At 44.3% G+C, this 20,005-nt stretch overlaps 1 protein-coding gene across 1 annotated transcript in view; it reads left to right on the top strand.

The window, feature by feature from the left end:
- Positions 1-11,105: 11,105 nt before the first annotated feature.
- KIF23 (kinesin family member 23) overlaps positions 11,106-20,005 on the top strand; it is a 46,346-nt gene continuing 37,446 nt past the window's right edge. Inside the window, exons 1-3 of the mRNA XM_052646868.1 lie at positions 11,106-11,116; positions 13,952-14,021; positions 15,015-15,143. Of these exons, the coding sequence (XP_052502828.1) occupies positions 11,106-11,116; positions 13,952-14,021; positions 15,015-15,143 (210 nt within the window). The remainder of the gene's footprint in view (positions 11,117-13,951; positions 14,022-15,014; positions 15,144-20,005) is intronic.

The raw sequence follows: 20,005 nt of genomic DNA on the forward strand, positions 1-20,005 counted from the left end.
AATTTTACACAGCTTATTGTGATCCACAGTCAAAGGCTTTGGCATAGTCAATAAAGCAGAGATAGATGTTTTTCTGGAACTCTCTTCCTTTTTCCATGATCCAGCAGATGTTGGCAATTTGATCTCTGGTTCCTCTGCCTTTTGTAAAACCAGCTTGAACATCTGGAAGTTCACGGTTCATGTATTGCTGAAGCCTGGCTTGGAGAATTTTAAGCATTAATAGCGTTTGAGATGAGTGCAATCGTGCAGTAGTTTGAGCATTCTTTGGCATTGCCTTTCTTTGGGATGAAACAAAAACTGACCTTTTCCAATCCTGTGGCTACTGCTGAGTTTTCCAAATTTGCTGGCATATTGAGTGCAGCACTTTCACAGCATCATCTTTCAGGATTTGAAACAGCTCAACTGGTATTCCATCACCTCCACTAGCTTTGTTCATAGTGATGCTTCCTAAGGCCCACTTGACTTCACATTCCAGGATGTCTAGCTCTAGGTGAGTGATCACACCTTTGTGATTATCTGGGTCGTGAAGATCTTTTTTGTACAGTTCTTCTGTGTATTCTTGCCACCTCTTCTTAATATCTTCTGCTTCTGTTAGATCCCTACCATTTCTGTCCTTTTTTGTGCCCATCTTTGCATGAAATTTTCCCTTGGTATCTCTAATTTTCTTGAAGAGATCTCTAGTATTTCCCATTCTGTTGTTTTCCTCTATTTCTTTGCATTGATCACTTAGGAAGGCTTTCTTATCTCTCCTTTCTATTCTTTGGAACTCTGCATTCAGACGCTTATATCTTTCCTTTTATCCTTTGCTTTTCGCTTCCCTCCTTTTCACAGCTATTTGTAAGGCCTCCCCAGACAGTCATTTTGCTTTTTTGCATTTCTTTTTCTTGGGGATGTTCTTGATCCCTGTCTCCTGTACAATGGCATGAACCTCATTCCATAGTTCATCAGGCATTCTGTCTATCAGATCTAGTCCCTTAAATCTATTTGTCACTTCCACTGTATAGTCGTAAGGGATTTAATTTAGGTCATACCTGAATGGTCTAGTGGTTTTCTCCACTTTCTTCAATTTCAGTCTGAATTTGGCAATAAGGAGCTCATGATCTGAGTCACAGTCAGCTCCCGGTCATGCTTTTGCTGACTCTATAGAGCTTCTCCATCTTTGGCTGCAAAGAATATAATCAATCTGATTTCAGTGTCGACCATCTGATGATGTCCATGTGTAGAGTCTTCTCTTGTGTTGTTGGAAGAGGGTGTTTGCTATAACCAGTGCATTTTCTTGGCAGAACTCTATTAGCCTTTGCCCTGCTTCATTTTGGACTCCAAGGCCAAATTTGCCTGTTACTCCAGGTGTTTCTTAACTTCCTACTTTTGCATTCCAGTCCCCTGTAATGAAAAGGACATCTTTTTTGGGTGTTAGTTCTACAAGGTCTTGTAGGTCTTCATAGAACCATTCAACTTCAGCTTCTTCAGTGTTACTGGTTGGGGCGTAGACTTGGATTACCGTGATATTGAATGGTTTGCCTTGGAAATGAACAGAGATCTTTCTGTAGTTTTTGAGATTGCATCCAAGTGCTGCATTTTGGGCTCTTTTGTTGACCATGATCACTACTCCATTTCTTCTGAGGGATTCCTGCCCACAGTAGTAGATATAATGGTCATCTGAGTTAAATTCACCCATTCCAGTCCATTTTAGTTTGCTGATTCCTAGAATGTTGACGTTCACTCTTGCCATCTCCTGTTTCACCATTTCCATTTTGCTTTGATTCATGGACTTAACATTCCAGGTTCCCATGCAATATTGCTCTTTACAGCATCAGACCCTGCTTCTATCACCAGTCCCATCCACAGCTAGGTGATTTTTTTGCTTTGGCTCCATCCCTTCATTCTTTCTGGAGTTATTTCTCCACTGATCTCCAGTAGCATATTGGGCACCTACCGCCTAGGGAGTTCCTCTTTCAGTGTCCTATCTTTTTGCCTTTTCATACTGTTCATAAGGTTCTCAAGGCAAGAATACTGAAGTGGTTTGCCATTCCCTTCTCCAGTGGACCACATGCTGTCAGACCTCTCCACCATGACCCGTCTGTCTTGGGTGGCCCCACATGGCCTGGCTTAGTTTCATTGAGTTAGACAAGGCTGTGGTCCATGTGATCAGATTGGCCTGTTGTCTGTGACTGTGGTTTCCATCTCTCTGCCCCCTGATGCTCTCTCTCAGTGCCTACCTCTTACTTGAGTTTCTCTTACCTTTGATGTGGGGACTCTCTTCATGGCTGCTCCAGCAAAGCGCAGAAGCACAAGATATTCAGAAAAGGTGGCAAGAATACACAGAAGAACTATACAAAAAAGATCTTAATGACCCAGATAACCAGGATGGTGTGATCACTCACCTAGAACCACACATCCTGGAGTGTGAAGTCAAGTGGGCCTTAGGAAACATCACTAGGAACAAAGCTAGTGGAGGTGATGGAATTCCAGTTGAGCTGTTTCAAATCCTAAAAGATGATGCTGTGAAAGTGCTGCACTCAGTATGCCATCAAATTTGGAAAACTCAGCAGTGGCCACGGGACTGGAAATGGTCAGTTTTCATTCTAATCCCAAAGAAAGGCAATGCCAAAGAATGTCCAAACTACCGCACAATTGCACTTATCTCACATGCTAGCAAAGTAATGCTCAAAAATTTCCAAGCTAGGCTTCAACAGTCTGTTAACTGAGAACTTCCAGATGTTCAAGCTGGATTTAGAAAAGGCAGGGGAACCAGAGATCAAATTGCCAACATCTGTTGGATCATAGAAAAAGCAAGAGAATTCCAGAAAAATATCTGCTTCGTTGACTATGTGGGTCACAAAACATTGGAAAATTCTTCAAGAGAAGGGAATAGCAGACCACCTTACCTGCCTCCTGAGAAATCTGTATGCAGGTCAAGAAGCAACAGTTAGAACCGGACATGGAACACCGGTGTTAGTCGCTCAGTTGTGTCTGACTCTTTGCAACTCCATGGACTGTAGACCACCAGGCTCCTCTGTCCATGGGATTCTCCAGGCAAGAGTACTGGAGTGGGTCACCATTTCCTTCTCCAGAGGATCTTTCCAACCCAGGGATCGAACTTCTGTGTTACTGCTGCTAAGTTGCTTCAGTCGTGTCTGACTATGTGCGACCCCATAGATGGCAGCCCACCAGGCTCCCCCGTCCCTGGGATTCTCCAGGCAAGAACACTGGAGTGGGTTGGCATTTCCCTCTCCAATGCATGAAAGTGAAAAGTGAAAGTGAAGTTGCTCAGTCATGTCCAACTCTTAGCGACCCCATGGACTGCAGCCCACCAGGCTCCCCCGTTCCTGGGATTCTCCAGGCAAGAACACTGGAGTGGGGTGTCATTTCCTTCTCCAATTTCTGTGTTGCAGCCAGATTCTTTACTGTCTGAGCTACAGGGAAGTCCTGGAAGTCCTAACACCGGACTGGTTCCAAACTGGGAAAGGAGCACATCAAGGCTGTATATTGTCACCCTGCTTATTTAACTTATATGCCAAGTACATCATGTGAATGCCGGACTGGATGAAGCACAAGCTGGAATCAAGTTTGCTGGGAGAAATATCAGTAACCTCAGATACGCATTGACACCACCCTTATGGCAGAAAGCAAACAGGAACTAAAGAGCTTCTTGATGAAAGTGAAAGAGGAGAGTGAAAAAGTTGGCTTAAAACGCAACAGTCAAAAAACCAAGATCGTGGCATCTGGTCCCATCACCTCATGGCAAGTAGATGGTGAAACAATGGAAACAGTGACAGACTTTATTTTCTTGGGCTCTAAATTCACTGCAGATGGTGTTGCAGCCATGAAATTAAAAGGTGCTTGCTCCCTGGAAGAAAAGCTGTGACAAACCTAGACAGCATATTAAAAATAACTTGGCTGACATAGGTCCATATAGCCAAAGCTATGGTTTTTTTCAGTAGTCATGTGTGGATGTGCGAGCTGGATCTCAAAGAAAGCTGAGCACTGAAGAATTGATGCTTTTGAACTGTGGTGTTGGAGAAGACTCTTGAGAGTCTCTTGGACTGCCTTGGAGTCCCTTGGAGATCCAACTAGTCAATCCTAAAGGAAATCTGTCCTGAATACTCACTGGAAGGACTGATGCTGAAGCTGAGGCTTCAATACTTTGGCCACCTGATGGGAAGAACTGACTCATTGGAAAAGACCCTGATGCTGGGAAAGATTGAAGGCAGGAGGAGACGGGGATGACAGAGGACAAGATGGTTGGATGGCATCACCAACTCAATGGACATGAGTTTGAGCATGCTCCAGGATGATGACAGGGTGATGGTGATGACCGGGAGGGCTGGCATGTTGCAGTCCAAGGGGTTGCAAAGAGTTGGACTGATGACTGAGCAACTGAACTGAGTTTAATGGACTAAGGGCTTACCTGGTAGCTCAGATGGTATAGAATCTACCTGCAATGCAGGAGACCAGAGTCTGATCCCTGGTCGGGAAGATCCCCTGGAGAAGGGAATGGCAACCTCCTCCAGTATTGCTGCCTGGGAAAGCCATGGTCAGAGCAGCCTGGCGGGCTGCAGTCCATGGGATGGCAAGAGTAGGACGTGACTTAGTGACTAACGCTTCACTTCTTTGATGAGCTATAAGACTTTGCCAGCAGGTAGGGGAAAGGATTTCAAGTCCAGAGAGCTCTAAGTGCAAAGGCCCTAAGGCCAGAAGGTGTTTGTCTTTTTGGCAGAATAGAAATCAGGCCACTCATTCCTGAGATAACCCCAGAAGACACTGGCAAGACTTGACTTGAATTCTGAAATTTCTCCTCAACATTCCTCCTGGGAGATTGCCGAAGGGACTTTTCAACGGCCCCTTGGTATTTGTACGAATTCTTTAACTCTATAATAAATGTTCTTCAACAAACAGTTGTCACACTCATTCTCTCCATGTCAAGAAACAGGTTTCTAAATCTCGCTTTACATTTTTGCCTCCTCCAGAGTGTGGAACCACTAATCTCAAAGATAATTTAACCCAACCTTAAAAAAAATATGTTTGATGATGTAAAATGCACATTTCCAGAGCCCAGATGCCCAGATGCAGAAGACCCAGAGTGCATGCTGGAGGTGAGCATGGTTCTGGAGTTTTGAAGTTTTTATCAAAAACCCCAGTGATTTTTAATACTATAAGAGAATTTAAGAAGCACTGATATAGTCCAACTATCCCTCCCTCTTTTGGACATAATTTCATACTTAAGAAACACGTTGCCAAATAGTAAAAAGAATTCCTAGGTACTTTTCACTTCCCCCCTTTTGGTGTTTATATTACTCTCTAACAGTGAGAAACTTGGCTCCCTTTATCTGTAATATATTTAATGTTGTTTCAGAACTGCTAATCCACGTGTTCAAAAAGGCCAACTAATTGGAATTCAATGTTTCAAGTTCTTTTTGTCTTGAGTCTGAGGGCATATGTGAAGTCTCTCAGTTGTGTCCGATTCTTTGCGACCCGTGGACTGTAGCCCACCAAGCTCCTCCGTCCATGGGATTCTCCAGGGAAGAATACTGGAGTGGGTTGCCATTTCCTTCTCCAAGGGATCTTCCTGACCCAGGGATCGAACCCAGGTCTCCCACATTGCAGGCAGATGCTTTAACCTCTGCGCCACCAGGGCAGCCCTTAAATACAAGAATATAGTCTCTCAGAAAACCTCCTATAGAGACACAGAACTTCAGATCCAAGTCAAAGATTTCAAGGGAGGAAAAAAAACCGGAGGAGATGGGAGAGGGGGGCGAAAGGGGTGGCCTTACAGACGTCTCCTGCCACCTACAGATACCCAAGTGTTGTGGGACTTTTCCCAGGGCCTCCAGAGAAGGGAGGACTGGTACTCGGCCCTACCAGAAATCAGACCAGACCAGAACCAGAATTCGAGTTCTCTGCCAAGAGGAGGTGATCAGTCTCCAATCCTCAGCTCAGGCTGAGGGCCCTTTGACAAGATTCCTGCATCCAGGACCGGGGGACTAGAAAAACGGGGAAGGATAGGAAGGGTTAAGGAGAGGAAAGAGAGAGGGAAGGGGAGAGAGGTCAATAAAGTCTCTTGTTCCTTACCGGTCGGGGCACTCTGGCCAGTTGTCCGCGTCAGGAGGAGACCAGGGACAAAAGTGTCCCAGTTGTGGCCGCTGGGTCTGGTCCACTAGCAGGCAAGCTGGCCCCTGAGTACCCCGAGTGGTCAGGATGTCAGTCTCGGTGAAGAAGAGTCCCCGCCAGAGTCGCCATTTGTTGCAGGAAGAGGGACCCCTTCCAGGGCCCGAAACTGGGCTCTTGTCTAACACTTGGAAATGAATTGTCTGAAGAGACACATGTGCTCACAGAGCAAGAGATTTTATTGGGAAAGGGCACCCGGGTGGAGAGCAGCAGGGTAAGGGAACCCAGGATGTTTCAAGTTCTTTTTGTCTTGAGCCTGAGGGCATATACTGTAGTCTAAATAGTCCAACTTGGGTAAGTGATAGCTCCCTTTCTGTGTGAGTGTTATTCATTTGAAATATGGTTCTGCTCAGATCATCTGTGTTTTTATATCAATGTTACACCCTCCCCCAAGTTTGTTGATTTTATTGTTTTTTGAGTAGGTAAGACATTAACATCCCGCTCATTCATTTTACAGATGGCCTGGGGATGTGAGATTATGTTGGTGAGGCCACTGAAGCCTTTGGTGAGCTGTATGTTGGGTGCTCAGGGCACCTGGTCTCCACCTTACCGCCTTTCATCAAACACTCCAGGCTTTGGTGTTTTCCGGTGCTTACTGGTTACTAGGTTCCCACAGCTGGACTTGTTTAGCTAGGAGCTTGGATTAATTATGGTTTCAAATGTCTGTAGTATCAACCTCTTTTCAGTGATTTACATAAAAGCCTCCCAGTCCGGTTTGGCAGTTTCTTATCAAGTTAAACTTACGTTGAACACAGGACCAGCAATCCCACCCAAGAGAAATGAAAATATCTATTTCTACATAAATAACTTTACACAAATAATTATGCCAGTTTTAAAAAATGGAAACAGCTTAAATGTTCATCAGCCAGTGAATGGGTAGATTGTCATACAATGGAATACTAATCAGCAATAAAAAGGGAAAATATTCCTGATAGATGCGATACATGGATGAATCTCAAAAAGGTTATGCTGAGTTAAAGAAGAGACATTCAGGAAAAGACAGAAATCTAAGGAAAGAAATCAGAAAAGTGGTTGCCAAGGGCTGGGAATAGGGAAAGGTGATTGCAGAGGGGCACCACAAGGAATTTTTGGTGTGATGGGAATATTATACATTTGACTGTGCCAGTCATTACAGGATGGTGTATGTTTTGTCAAATATTTAGATGGTACAAATAAAAAGGTGAATTTTATTATAGGTAAAGGGTACTGCAGTAAACCTGACCTTCTGAATTTTTATTTATTTGTCTTCAGTTGCGGCTGTGCTGGCTCTTCGTTGCCACGCTTGGGCTTTCTCTAGTTGTGGTGCAAGGCCTTCTCGTTGCAGTGGCCTCCCTTGTCGGTGAGCACAGCCTCTAGGGCATGTGGGCTCCCGTAGTTGCAGCTCCTGAGCTCTAACGCACAGACTCAACAGTTGTCGCACAGGGCTTAGTTGCTCTGCAGCAAGTGGGGTCTTCCCAGATCGGGGATCGAACCCATGTCTCCTGCAATGCCAGGAGGATTTTTTTTTAACCACTGAGCTACTAGGGAGCCCCAAACCTTATCTTTTAAAAAGCCTCCCAGTTCTACCCTCTACCCTTCTTCTACCTGCTTCTCCTGAACTCCGCCCCTGCTTGGCGCTCTAATTCTAGGGGGAAATGCAAATCTTTAACCAGCTATGGGGAGTGCCTGACCATTTTTGAACAGAGAAATAATGAATTGGCATTAAAACATTGGCAGTGAACTTTGATAAGAATGTAAATGAGTGAGAAATAAGAAACTGGCCTGAAGAAAAGCTGGGGGTGATAAATTATAATTGGGTCTTCCATGGGATGTTCTGTGAAGGGATGGGCTCATTCATTCCTTCAAACACATATGGAGTATCTTCATTGCTGGGCACGGGGGACATGACTGTGTCGTCTAGTCAGGATCTGGGGATAAGCTGGTGGTGGTGGTTTAGTCACTCAGTTGTGTCTGACTCTTTGCGACCCTATGGACTGCAGTCCCCCAGGCTCCTCTGTCCATGGGATTCTCCAGGCAAGGATACTGGATGGAGTAGGTTGCCATTTCCTCCTCCAGGGGATCTTCCCTATCCAGGGATTGAACCTGCATCTCTTGCATTTGCAGGTGGATACTTTACCACTGAGGGAGTAGCAATCACAAATTGGGATGTGAGCTCTGAAGCAAATCAGAGGGAATGACTTGGAGGTGGTGTGCCGAGGACTATGGATAGAGAGCAGGGATCCAGCATCCAGAGCAGGGGCGTGGGCAGAAGATCTGCTGAGACCTGAGGGTAAGGAGGCATTGTCAGAGGAAGGAAGGGAGGAGAGCTTGACAGCAGAGGGAAAGCTGTGTGAGCCCAGTGTGTTCAGGCATCATGGCTGGAGGGAGGCAAGGGGAAATGAGAGGTGATGAGCTTGGAGAGGAAGAACCCCAGGGCCTGTTGAGGGTGTCCAGCAGTGGGAACTACTGTGGTGTTACATACAGGGAAATGACATGATCAGATCTGTGATTAGTGGTGAGCTGGCTGCAAAATGGAACCAGGCTTGAAAGATGGCAGCAGGGAAGCCTGTTAGGATACTATTTCAGTCATCCAGACAAGAGATGGTAGTGGTTGAGGGGATGGAGAGGAGGGTTTTAAAAGCTATTTAGTTGATAGAAATGTCAAGATTTGGGGACTGTTGGAATAGGAGAGGCAAAAGTCAAAGGGGGTGCCTTGCACTTGGGTGGTGGATAGATGGTGATGCTTGAGGGGGAACAGATTCAGGAGAAGAGATTAGGGTGGTGTTCAATGTGAGGTGTCTGTGAGGCACCCAAGTGAATTCAGCAGGGTGTTGGACATATGGCTCTCCAACTCAGAGGAGCAAATATGAGTGGTATGTAGGCCACAGGAATGGTTGGGAGTGCCTGCAGAGAGGGCATAGCTAGTGAACACCAGGTGAAAACCTTAAGCCATAATATTTAAGGCAGAAAAAAGAACTCACAAATGAGGCTGAGAAAGAGGGGCTAGAAAACTAGGAGTAAAAACAAAGACATGAGAAGAGAGGAAATATTTTTTAATTTGTTAAGAGGTCAAGTCAGCTAAGGGTCAAAAATAGTTTTGGCATCAATGAAACATTGATCTTGGTGAGAAGAATTCCAATGGAAAGACTGAGGCCAAAGCCAGGCTACAATGTAATTAAGAGGTAATTGGCCAGCAGCCCAGGCCAATTCCTAAATAACGAAAATCCCAACCTCACACCAGGCTTCCCTGGTGATTCAGACGGTGAAGAGCTTACCTGGAGTGCAGGAGACCCAGGTTCGATCCCTGGGTTGGGAAGATCCCCCTGGAGAAGGAAATGGCAACCCACTCCAGTATTCTTGCCTGGAAAGTGCCATGGATGGTGGAGCCTGATAGGTTACAGTCCAGGGGGTTGCAAAGAGTTGGACACAACTGAGCGGCTTCACTTCTTACTTCTCAGTCTTACACTTGACAACAAAGTTCAATGGTTCAAAGACTTAAACATAAAAAAGCAATAGGAAAAATATAAGATTAAAGACACTTTTTAAATGTCAGAGTACAAATGACTTTTTCTCTGGTGTGACACAAAACAGAAGCCACAAAAGAGGAGGCTGATAAATATGCCTGCCTTAAAATTTTCCCTAAGCAGTCACAAAGCAATGTAAACAAAATTATGAACTATAAAAAAATTTGAACTCAAATTTTGGATGAGGACTAGTTTCCTTAATATGTGACGAGCTTTTACAAAAAATCAACAAAATCAACAAAAAAACTAACAACCCAACAGAACAAGGAGGCAAAGGATACGAACACGATTCTTAGAGAAGGAAATACAAATGGCTGTTGAATACAGGCACAGACACCCAATCTCATTTACCATAAAAGAAAATTTAAATTTGTGATTTTTGCTTTTCATCTATTAGATCAACATCCACAGAGAAGTTTGGTAACACTTTGCTGTCTGAGAAATGTGGAAAAACAGGTCCTCTCATACATGCCTCCTGGGATTGTGCATTTGGACGTTTATGGAGGACAGCTTAGCAGCAATATCTGTGAAACATTATGTAAGACAAGTATACTCTTTAACACAGTACTCTTCTGTAAAATGATGAATTTCCAAGTTTATTCACTGTAACTATGTAACAGCAAAGACAGGAACCATCTTTATGTGGAACATTATGGGTTGAGGATATTATGTCTATTCTTACTGGTGTCTGGTCCTGTAGAAAGTTGAGGAGAATAGGACTACAGTTCCATGAGAGCAAAGATGTAGGTGCCTATTTCATAGTCATTGGTTTAGGGGCAAAGGTCGAAGTGAGAATCAGTTCATCTTAGAAAAGAGTGGTTCGGGAAGAGCCAGAGAAACCAGAGACGGAGATTCCCGGAAGGACAAAGAAGAGAGAGAAAGGAAGCCAACGTGATGTGATGATCTGGAAGCCAGACAGTGAGTCTGTCTCTGCCTAGGGTACAGACCAAGGACTGGACACTCCTGGGTCGGACCAACTCTGCTGATCTCTGAATCAGTCCTGGACTTGCCCTTCCATTGGACTTACTGGGATATGGGAAAAGAAACTCTCAGTGTCCTCAGAGAATACGGATGGGGTCTATTTCTTAATATCTGAGCCTAGCTTCCCACTCCAGCCCTGGAGCCCAGACACCAGGCTGCCAATGCACTGTTTGCGTCGGTCGCCTAGGAGACGAGCACCACATCCTACTGAGCAGGCGCTTTTTCTGAGGCCACGCCCCCTCCCGTGGGCGGGCGCTGATTGGCCCGTTTGAAATGCGCCGGCGCGAGCTCACCTGGCCCCTCAGCGGCGTTTCACGGATTCCTGAAGCGCCGCGCTTGAGTCGCCGAGTCGCGGTCCCTGTGGCCGGTCCCTGAGGCCCGCCGTTCTCGTCAACCCCCGACCGAGTCCGGCATCCCCCGCGCGCGCGTCTGGGCAGTTCGGAGCTTACCACCATGAAGCCAGCGTGAGTACTGGGCTGCGGAACTGGGGCCGGCGTCTCCCCTCGCCGCGGCAGGCCCCCGGCCGCGCCGTGGGCGCCAAGCCCCCCACCAGGACCGCCCAGGGGGAGACGGGCGTGAAGACCCGTCCTCGTCCACCCCGTCTAGCTCCGCGCCTCGCGGAGTCGGGCGCCTGGCTCCCCGCCCTGGCTACACTCGGCCGCGTAGGGCGGCCCCACGTTGGGAGGGGCGGGAGGTTTGGGCCGGGACCGCCGCCTCCAATCCTTTCTCTAATTCCCCTTTCCTTCCCTGGCCGCCCGCACTCGCGGGTTGCATTTTGCCCAGTTAGTGAGGGTCGAGGGTCGTCTCGCGGGTGGGTCTGCTGTTGTGTCCTGGGTTTGGGGTTGGGTAGGTGGTCTCAGCTCCTGAAGAGCCCTTGGCATCCGGGCGCACTGCCTGCCTTTCCTAGTCTAATTCGGTAGCCTCGGGGCCGCGACCCTCGGGTGTAGGCCAGTTCCTTTTGGTCTGTTCTTTTGGTCTCAGACAACCCCGCCCCCGGCCACAAACGCCCGCATTCCTCGCGTAGTTGGTTGACGTTTGCGCCGCAGCCTAATTCCTTGACCGCTACTGGGTGACGAAATACTTGTGCAAAGTATTTCATGGTATAGCTGCTGCTGCTGCTGCTGCTGCTGCTGCTGCTGCTGCTGCTGCTGCTGCTGCTGCTGCTGCTGCTGAGTCGCTTCAGTCAAGTCCGACTCTGTGCGACCCCAGAGACGGCAGCCACCAGGCTGCGCCGTCCCTGGGATTCTCCAGGCAAAAACACTGGAGTGGGCTGCCATTTCCTTCTCCAATGCATGAAAGTGAAAAGTGAAAGTGAAGTGACTCAGTTGTGTCCGACTCTTTGCGATCCCATGGACTGCAGCCCACCAGGCTCCTCCATCCATGGGATTTTCCAGGCAAGAGTACTGGAGTGGGGTGCCATTGTCTTCTCCCATGATATAGCTAGTCGTTTGCAAAAAAAAAAAAAAAAAACAGCTTGTTTTCTTAACAGGCTAAAGTCAAAATTTTTATCTTTGGAGAAAAAAAATGTTGAGTTTAAGTAAACCTACCATAATATTTTGCACTTAAAACACGAATTTGTATTGTTTCATTGGGAAAGTGCTGAGAAAGTATTTTAAAAACCTGTATAGTCCAAGCCAATAATTTCACTTAGTGTTAAATGTTTATCTCGTCTGTAGATAAATGGAGGGGAAGGGGGGAGTGTCATACTAGAGAAATGGTGAAATAAACCAAAATATCTTTTTCTACTGCCCCCACTTAAGACAGCACAAAATTGCAGTTTGGGGACCACATTTTGTCTGGGAACAAAGGATGATAGTTTTGAGAATTCAATAGTCACTTGTTCTTTAAAAATAAAGACATGAATCTTGATCAAAGAGTGGATTTCTCCATCTGCATTTTTATAATTTAGAAATTAATCACTTGGTCTGCCTTGGCAATGGGCTAAGCACAACATGTGTGCTTTATGAAATGCCTTTTGAGATAAGTGTGCTCAATTATCTGTTGAGTTTTCAAATTTGTAATGCCTGTGAAATTGTTGGTCAAGAAAGCAAACCACTTAACATACAGAACTATAAGTAGATATTAAAAAAACCAGAATTTGATGAGTAAATTGTAAAGATCTTACAGGTTTTATTCAGTGATTCATGAATCAGACAGCATCCTATCTAGCAGATAGAAAAGTGTTCCTAAGAGCTGTACAAAATGGAAGATTTTTATGGGGCGGTAGATGGGGAAACAGTGGAAACAGTGTCAGACTTTATTTTTTGGGGCTCCAAAATCACTGCAGATGGTGACTGCAGCCATGAAATTAAAAGACGCTTACTCCTTGGAAGAAAAGTTATGACCAACCTAGATAGCATATTGAAAAGCAGAGACATTATTTTACCGACTAAGGTCCGTCTAGTCAAGGCTATGGTTTTTCCAGTGGTCATGTATGGATGTGAGAGTTGGACTGTGATGAAGGCTGAGCGCCAAAGAATTGATGCTTTTGAACTGTGCTGTTGGAGAAGACTCCTGAGAGTCCCTTGGACTGCAAGGAGATCAGTCCTGGGTGTTCTTTGGAAGGACTGATGCTAAAGCTGAAACTCCACTTCTTTGGCCACCTCATGGGAAGAGTTGACTCATTGGAAAAGACCCTGCTGCTGGGAGGGATTGGGGGCAGGAGGAGAAGGGGATGACAGAGGATGAGATGGCTGGATGGCATCACCAACTCGATGGACATGAGTTTGAGTGAACTCCGGGAGTTGGTGATGGACAGGGAGGCCTGGCGTGCTGCAATTCATGAGGTCGCAAAGAGTCGGACATGACTGAGCAACTGAACTGAACTGTGGAACAAAGGAATTATACTAGCAATGAGTGGATTGTTTGTAGCAAGGTGAACATCCTTTACTCTATGGCAGGGTCTGTCAGACAGATCACTTTACCAGTGCTGACCAGGTAATTCCAGATTGACTGGTTTAAGATTCTTCTATTGGGAGTGGTTGAAACTGTAAGTTATGTATTAAGTCACAATTTGGTGACATGGAACTTAGCACAGATAACTCCATTTGGGGCCTGTTATTTCTGTTTTTGGTGCCACAAATGTCTCCTAAGACAAATTTTAATTACTTTAAGTTTCGCATGTCACAAACACTCTGCTACTAAGGTAGATTGTACGTATTCACAGTATTTGGGGCATAGTGTTTTGGAACTGTTAAAGAATAATTTTATAACCCCTAGGAAGATTGTCTGTGTATGAATTATAGGTTAGGTTTTTATATGTTAGTGTTGAACTGAAATGTTTTTGTTTCTGTGACCAGGAGGACTAAGACACCCCGGAAACCACCAGTGAAAAAAGGATCCCAAACGAGTCTTAAAGACCCAGTTGGGGTAAGATCTGCCTGTGAATTTGTGTGTTCTTTCTTCAGTCCCTTTATGTTTTGTATGCTTGAAAGGGACAGAGATGTGGAAGTGGAATCAAACAACATTTGGCTAAAAGGACTGTACTAAATTGCTTAAGGCTGATTCCAGCTTTGAAATTTTGTTTCTATGTAGGATTTATTAGTCTAGTAAATTTATTAGTCTGGTTGTCAGTTGCATACTTCCTATAACTACTTATATTTGAAAAGCTAGATAATGAAAAAATATTCTTCAACTACGTTGGAGATATTCTTCATAGTCTCTGGGATGGGGAGAAATTTTGTGCTTGGATGAACATCCTCTCCTATCTTTACGACAGTTAATAGTAACTTATGGCATACTTCAAGAGTAAAGCCCCAAACTCCATGCTTTTGGGGACCACATTTCATAGACTGGTTTAGAACAGTTTCATTTATTCTCGTGACTATTCTATGAACTTCACTAGTTTCAGGCTTGGGAACTTTTAAAAGCTAATGGCAAATAAAAGAACATTGTCTTGCTCTGTTTTTTTCTTTTGTGTTTGTTTGTTTTAATTTTCCCGTCATTGGCACTGGAGTGTTATCTTTGATCTGAGTTGTAGGAATCAGGTGCTTTGCATATACAGCGACCAGTTTTCTCCCAACCCTATTACTGATTAAGAAGATGACGTTTTGAATCTCTCACTTTAGTATATTGTGTTCCACACAATCCTAACAGCTTTTCAGATATTTTTCATTGTGTGACATGTTCTTGATTTTTAGAGTTTTGATTTTATGTGCATTTAAAATTTTCTCATATCTAATATATCTGTTTGCATTTGACAATCAGCAAATTGGGTAGCCGATTTTTGGCTTTTGTAGCTCTAAGTTTATATAGCTCTCAAGTGTAGATGCCAAATGTGGGTTGATGAATGAATAAATGAATGAAGGAAAAGTCAGGTAAAAAGTCAACCTTTGTTGTTTAAGCACCTTCTTGTATTTTCAGGTGTACTGTAGGGTACGCCCACTGAGCCTTCCTGAGCAAGAGTGTTGCATAGAAGTAATCAATAATACAACAGTTCAGCTTCATACTCCTGAGGGTTTCAGACTCAACAGAAATGGAGACTATAAGGAGGTAATTCTGATTGGAACCAACTGTTTTTAATTGATAGGTTTTTTTCTTGAATTGGTTTTCTGTTTTTTAAATATGACAAAATTCCTGTGTTTCCACTTGACTAAAAGACTTATTTACTTCAGTCTAACTACCTACCACATTAAAAGTGTCAAATTTCTGGGTTTTATAAACACACCTTTGGTATACTGAAGTTAAAAGATTGTTTTTAGATGATAATTTCTTATACTGGATATTTATTGCTTTTTAGAGCATATGTTAGGGATAGTTTAATGTGGAATGATATCTGATTGTGCTGCTGCTAAGTCGCTTCAGTCATGTCCGACTCTGTTCGACCCCAGAGATGGCAGCCTACCAGGCTCCACCATTCCTGGATTCTCCAGGCAAGAACACTGGAGTGGGTTGCCATGTCCTTCTCTAATGCATGAAAGTGAAAAGTGAAAGTGAAGTCGCTCAGTCTTGTCCGACTCTTCGCGACCCCACGGACTGTAGCCTACTAGGCTCCTCTGTCCATGGGATTTACCAAGCAAGAGTACTGGAGTAGGGTGCCATTGCCTTCTCCAATCTGACTGTACTAGGCAGTTACAATATATATATATAGTTCCATGTGTGGGATTGAAGTAACATAATAGGCATTGTGTACTTGTATCAATTTCTTATGAAGTGTTTTTATTTTTGTAAAAAAGCAAAGAGTTCAGTTCAGTAAACATGTGCTAAGCTGGACGGTGGAAGGAGACTTTTAAAAATGAATAAGACATGATCCTTGCTTTTATGGAGCTTACAACTTAGTTGGGAGCACAGACGCTAAGCAACTAATGCTCATAGGTAAGACAGAGATGTGCTTAAAGAAGTGGACTCTGGGAGTGCAGGAAAAAAAAGATTAATTCAGGCTGTCAGCTCTTGTAGATGCCTTTACTCTTTTATGTACACTACTCCTGGGAGATTGTTTGTCAGAAGCCTACCAGTGGCCTCTCTGGTGATGTGATGTGATGGACACCTCTTTGTCTTTATCAGAATCTGTTTCTCAGCAGCACTGTTCTGTCTTCCCCCTCGAACTTTCCATGTTCTGTCTTTTATCCATAGCTTTACACATTGATTACATGGTAATAATTTCGGAATTTTTATCTTCAGCCTACATCTTTTCCCTAAACTGGAACATCCACTGTTTGGATACCATGGCATGTCCAAAAGAACTCTTGATTCTTTTTCGCCTCTAGATCAGTACTTCTCTTGTTTTTTCTTGTCAGTAAATACACCATCTATTTGCTCAAACCAGAAACCTTGTCCCTACCTTTTTCTTGGCGGCTTCCCCTAGTAGCTCAGTTGGTAAAGAATCTGCCTGCAATGCAGAAGACCTGGGTTTGATGCCTGGGTTGGGAAGATCCCCTGGAGAAGGAAATGGAAACCCACACCAGTACTCTTGCCTGGAGAATTCCATGGACAGAGGAGCCTAGTGGGCTACGGTGCATGGGATCATAAAGAGTCAGACAGGATTGTTGACTAACTTTCACTTTCACTTTTCTGTTCAGTTCAGTCGCTCACTCGTGTCCGACTCTTTGCGACCCCATGAATCGCAGCATGCCAGGCCTCCCTGTCCATCACCAACTCCCGGAGTTCACTCAGACTCACGTCCATCGAGTCCGTGATGCCATCCAGCCATCTCATCTTCTGTTGTCCCCTTCTCCTCCTGCCCCCAATCCCTGCCAGCATCAGAGTCTTTTCCAATGAGTCAACTCTTTGCATGAGGTAGCCAAAGTACTGGAGCTTCAGCTTTAGCATCATTCCTTCCAAAGAAATCCCAGGGCTGATCTCCTTCAGAATGGACTGGTTGGATCTCCTTGCAGTCCAAGGGACTCTCAAGAGTCTTCTCCAACACCACAGTTCAAAAGCATCAATTCTTTGGCGCTCAGCTTTCTTCACAGTCCAACTCTCACATCCATACATGACCACTGGAAAAACCATAGCCTTGACTAGACAGACCTTTGTTGGCAAAGTAATGTCTCTGCTTTTCAATATGCTATCGAAGTTCGTCATAACTTTTCTTCCAGGGAGTAAGTGTCTTTTAATTTCATGGCTGCAGTCACCATCTGCAGTGATTTTGGAGCCCCCAAAAATAAAGTCTGACACTGTTTCCCCATCTATTTCCTATGAAGCGATGGAACCAGATGCCATGATCTTTGTTTTCTGAATGTTGAGCTTTAAGCCAACTTTTTCACTCTCCACTTTCACTTCATTTCATTCATCAAGAGGCTTTTTAGTTCCTCTTCACTTTCTGCCATAAGGGTGGTGTCATCTGCATATCTGAGGTTATTGATATTTCTCCCAGCAATCTTGATTCCAGCTTGTGCTTCTTCCAGACCAGCGTTTCTCATGATGTACTCTGCATAGAAGTTAAATAAGCCGGGTGACAATATACAGCCTTGACGTACTCCTTTTCCTATTTGGAATCAGTCTGTTGTTCCATGTCCAGTTCTAACTGTTGCTTCCTGACCTGCATATAGGTTTCTCAAGAGGCAGGTTAGGTGGTCTGGTATTCTCATCTCTTTCAGAATTTTCCACAGTTTATTGTGATCCACACAGTCAAAGGCTTTGGCATAGTCAATAAAGCAGAAATAGATGTTTTTCTGAAACTCTCTTCCTTTTTTCATGATCCAGCGGATGTTAGCAATTTGATCTCTGGTTCCTCTGCCTTTTGTAAAGCCAGCTTGAACATCTGGAAGTTCACGGTTCATGTATTGCTGAAGCCTGGCTTGGAGAATTTTGAGCATTACTTTACTAGCGTGTGAGATGAGTGCAGTTGTGCTGTAGTTTGAGCATTCTTTGGCATTGCCTTTCTTTGGGATTGGAATGAAAACTGACCTTTTCCAGTCCTGTGGCCACTGCTGAGTTTTCCAAATTTGCTGGCATATTGAGTGCAGCACTTTCACAGCATCATCTTTCAGGATTTGAAACAGCTCAACTGGAATTCCATCACCTCCACTAGCTTTGTTCGTAGTGATGCTTTCTAAGGCCCATTTGACTTCACATTCCAGGATGTTTGGCTCTAGGTGAGTGATCACACCATCGTGATTATCTTGGTCATGAAGATCTTTTTTGTATTGTTCTGTGTATTCTTGCCACCTCTTCTTAATATCTTCTGCTTCTGTTAGGTCCAGACCATTTCTGTCCTTTATCGAGCCCATCTTTGCATGAAATGTTCCCTTGCTGTCTCTAATTTTCTTGAAGAGATCCCTAGTTTTTCCCATTCTGTTGTTTTCCTCTATTTCTTTGCATTGATCGCTGAGGAAGGCTTTCTTATCTCTTCTTGCTATTCTTTGGAACTCTGCATTCAGATGCTTATATCTTTCCTTTTCTCCTTTGCTTTTTGCTTCTCTTCTTTTCACAGCTATTTGTAAGGCCTCCTCAGACAGCCATTTTGCTTTTTTGCATTTCTTTTCCATGGGGATGGTCTTAATCCCTGTCTCCTGTACAATGGCACAAACCTCATTCCATAGTTCATCAGGCACTCCATCTACCAGATCTAGGCCCTTAAATCTATTTCTCACTTCCACTGTATAATCATAAGGGATTTGATTTAGGTCATACCTAAATGGTCTAGTGGTTTTCCCTACTTTCTTCAATTGGAGTCTGAATTTGGCAATAAGGAGTTCATGATCTGAGCCACAGTCAGCTCCCGGTCTTGTTTTTGCTGACTGTATAGAGCTTCTCCATCTTTGGCTTCAAAGAATATAATCAATCTGATTGTGGTGTTGACCATCTGGTGATGTCCATGTGTAGAGTCTTCTCTTGTGTTGTTGGAAGAGGGTGTTTGCTATGACCAGTGCATTTTCTTGGCAAAACTCTATTAGCCTTTGCCCTGCTTCATTCCACATTCCAAGGCCAAATTTGCCTGTTACTCCAGGTGTTTCTTGACTTCCTACTTTTGCATTCCAGTCCCCTATAATGAAAAGGACATCTTTTTTGGGTGTTAGTTCTACAAGGTCTTGTAGGTCTTCATAGAACCATTCAACTTCAGCTTCTTCAGCGTTACTGGTTGGGGCATAGACTTGGATTACCGTGATATTGAATGGTTTGCCTTGGAAACGAACAGAGATCATTCTGTCGTTTTTGAGATTGCATCCAAGTACTGCATTTCGGACTCCTTTGTTGACCATGATGGCTACTCCATTTCTTCTGAGGGATTCCTGCCCACAGTAGTAGATATAATGGTCATCTGAGTTAAATTCACCCATTCCAGCCCATTTTAGTTTGCTAATTCCTAGAATGTCGACATTCACTCTTGCCATCTCCTGTTTGACCACGTCCAATCTGCCTTGATTGATGGACCTGACATTCCAGGTTCCTATGCAATATTGCTCTTTACAGCATTGGACCTTGTTTCTATCACCAGTCACATCCACAGCTGGGTCTTGTTTTTGCTTTGGCTCCATCCCTTCATTCCTTCTGGAGTTATTTCTCTGTTTTACCCCTCATATCTAGTCCATCAGTAGATCCTATCAGTTCTACTCTTGAAACTGTCCTTTTATTTCTGTCTCCACTGCTGCTACCCTTGTCTGAGGTCTGTTTTAATCATGGAGACTAGTGCTTCTCAAACTGTCTATGGTGAAGAAGCAACTTTTTTATTTTCAGTGCATTGTGACTGATACTTTTATGCAGCTTTGCCACAAGAAACTGTTACACAATTGTTAGGCAAAGTTAGACAAAGGAGAACTGGTTTATAATCTGTTCAGAGTAAGCTCACTGATCACATGCTGGGATGTTGCAGCCATGTGAAATGACTATAGAGGTTCTGAGCAATTACTCTCCATCTCTGTAATTACTTCCCCTGGACAGGAGACAGACAGCCTTCAGAGGGGCACTGGCTC

Source organism: Budorcas taxicolor, chromosome 10, assembly GCF_023091745.1.
Source record: "Budorcas taxicolor isolate Tak-1 chromosome 10, Takin1.1, whole genome shotgun sequence".
Classification (NCBI taxonomy): Eukaryota; Metazoa; Chordata; class Mammalia; order Artiodactyla; family Bovidae; genus Budorcas; species Budorcas taxicolor.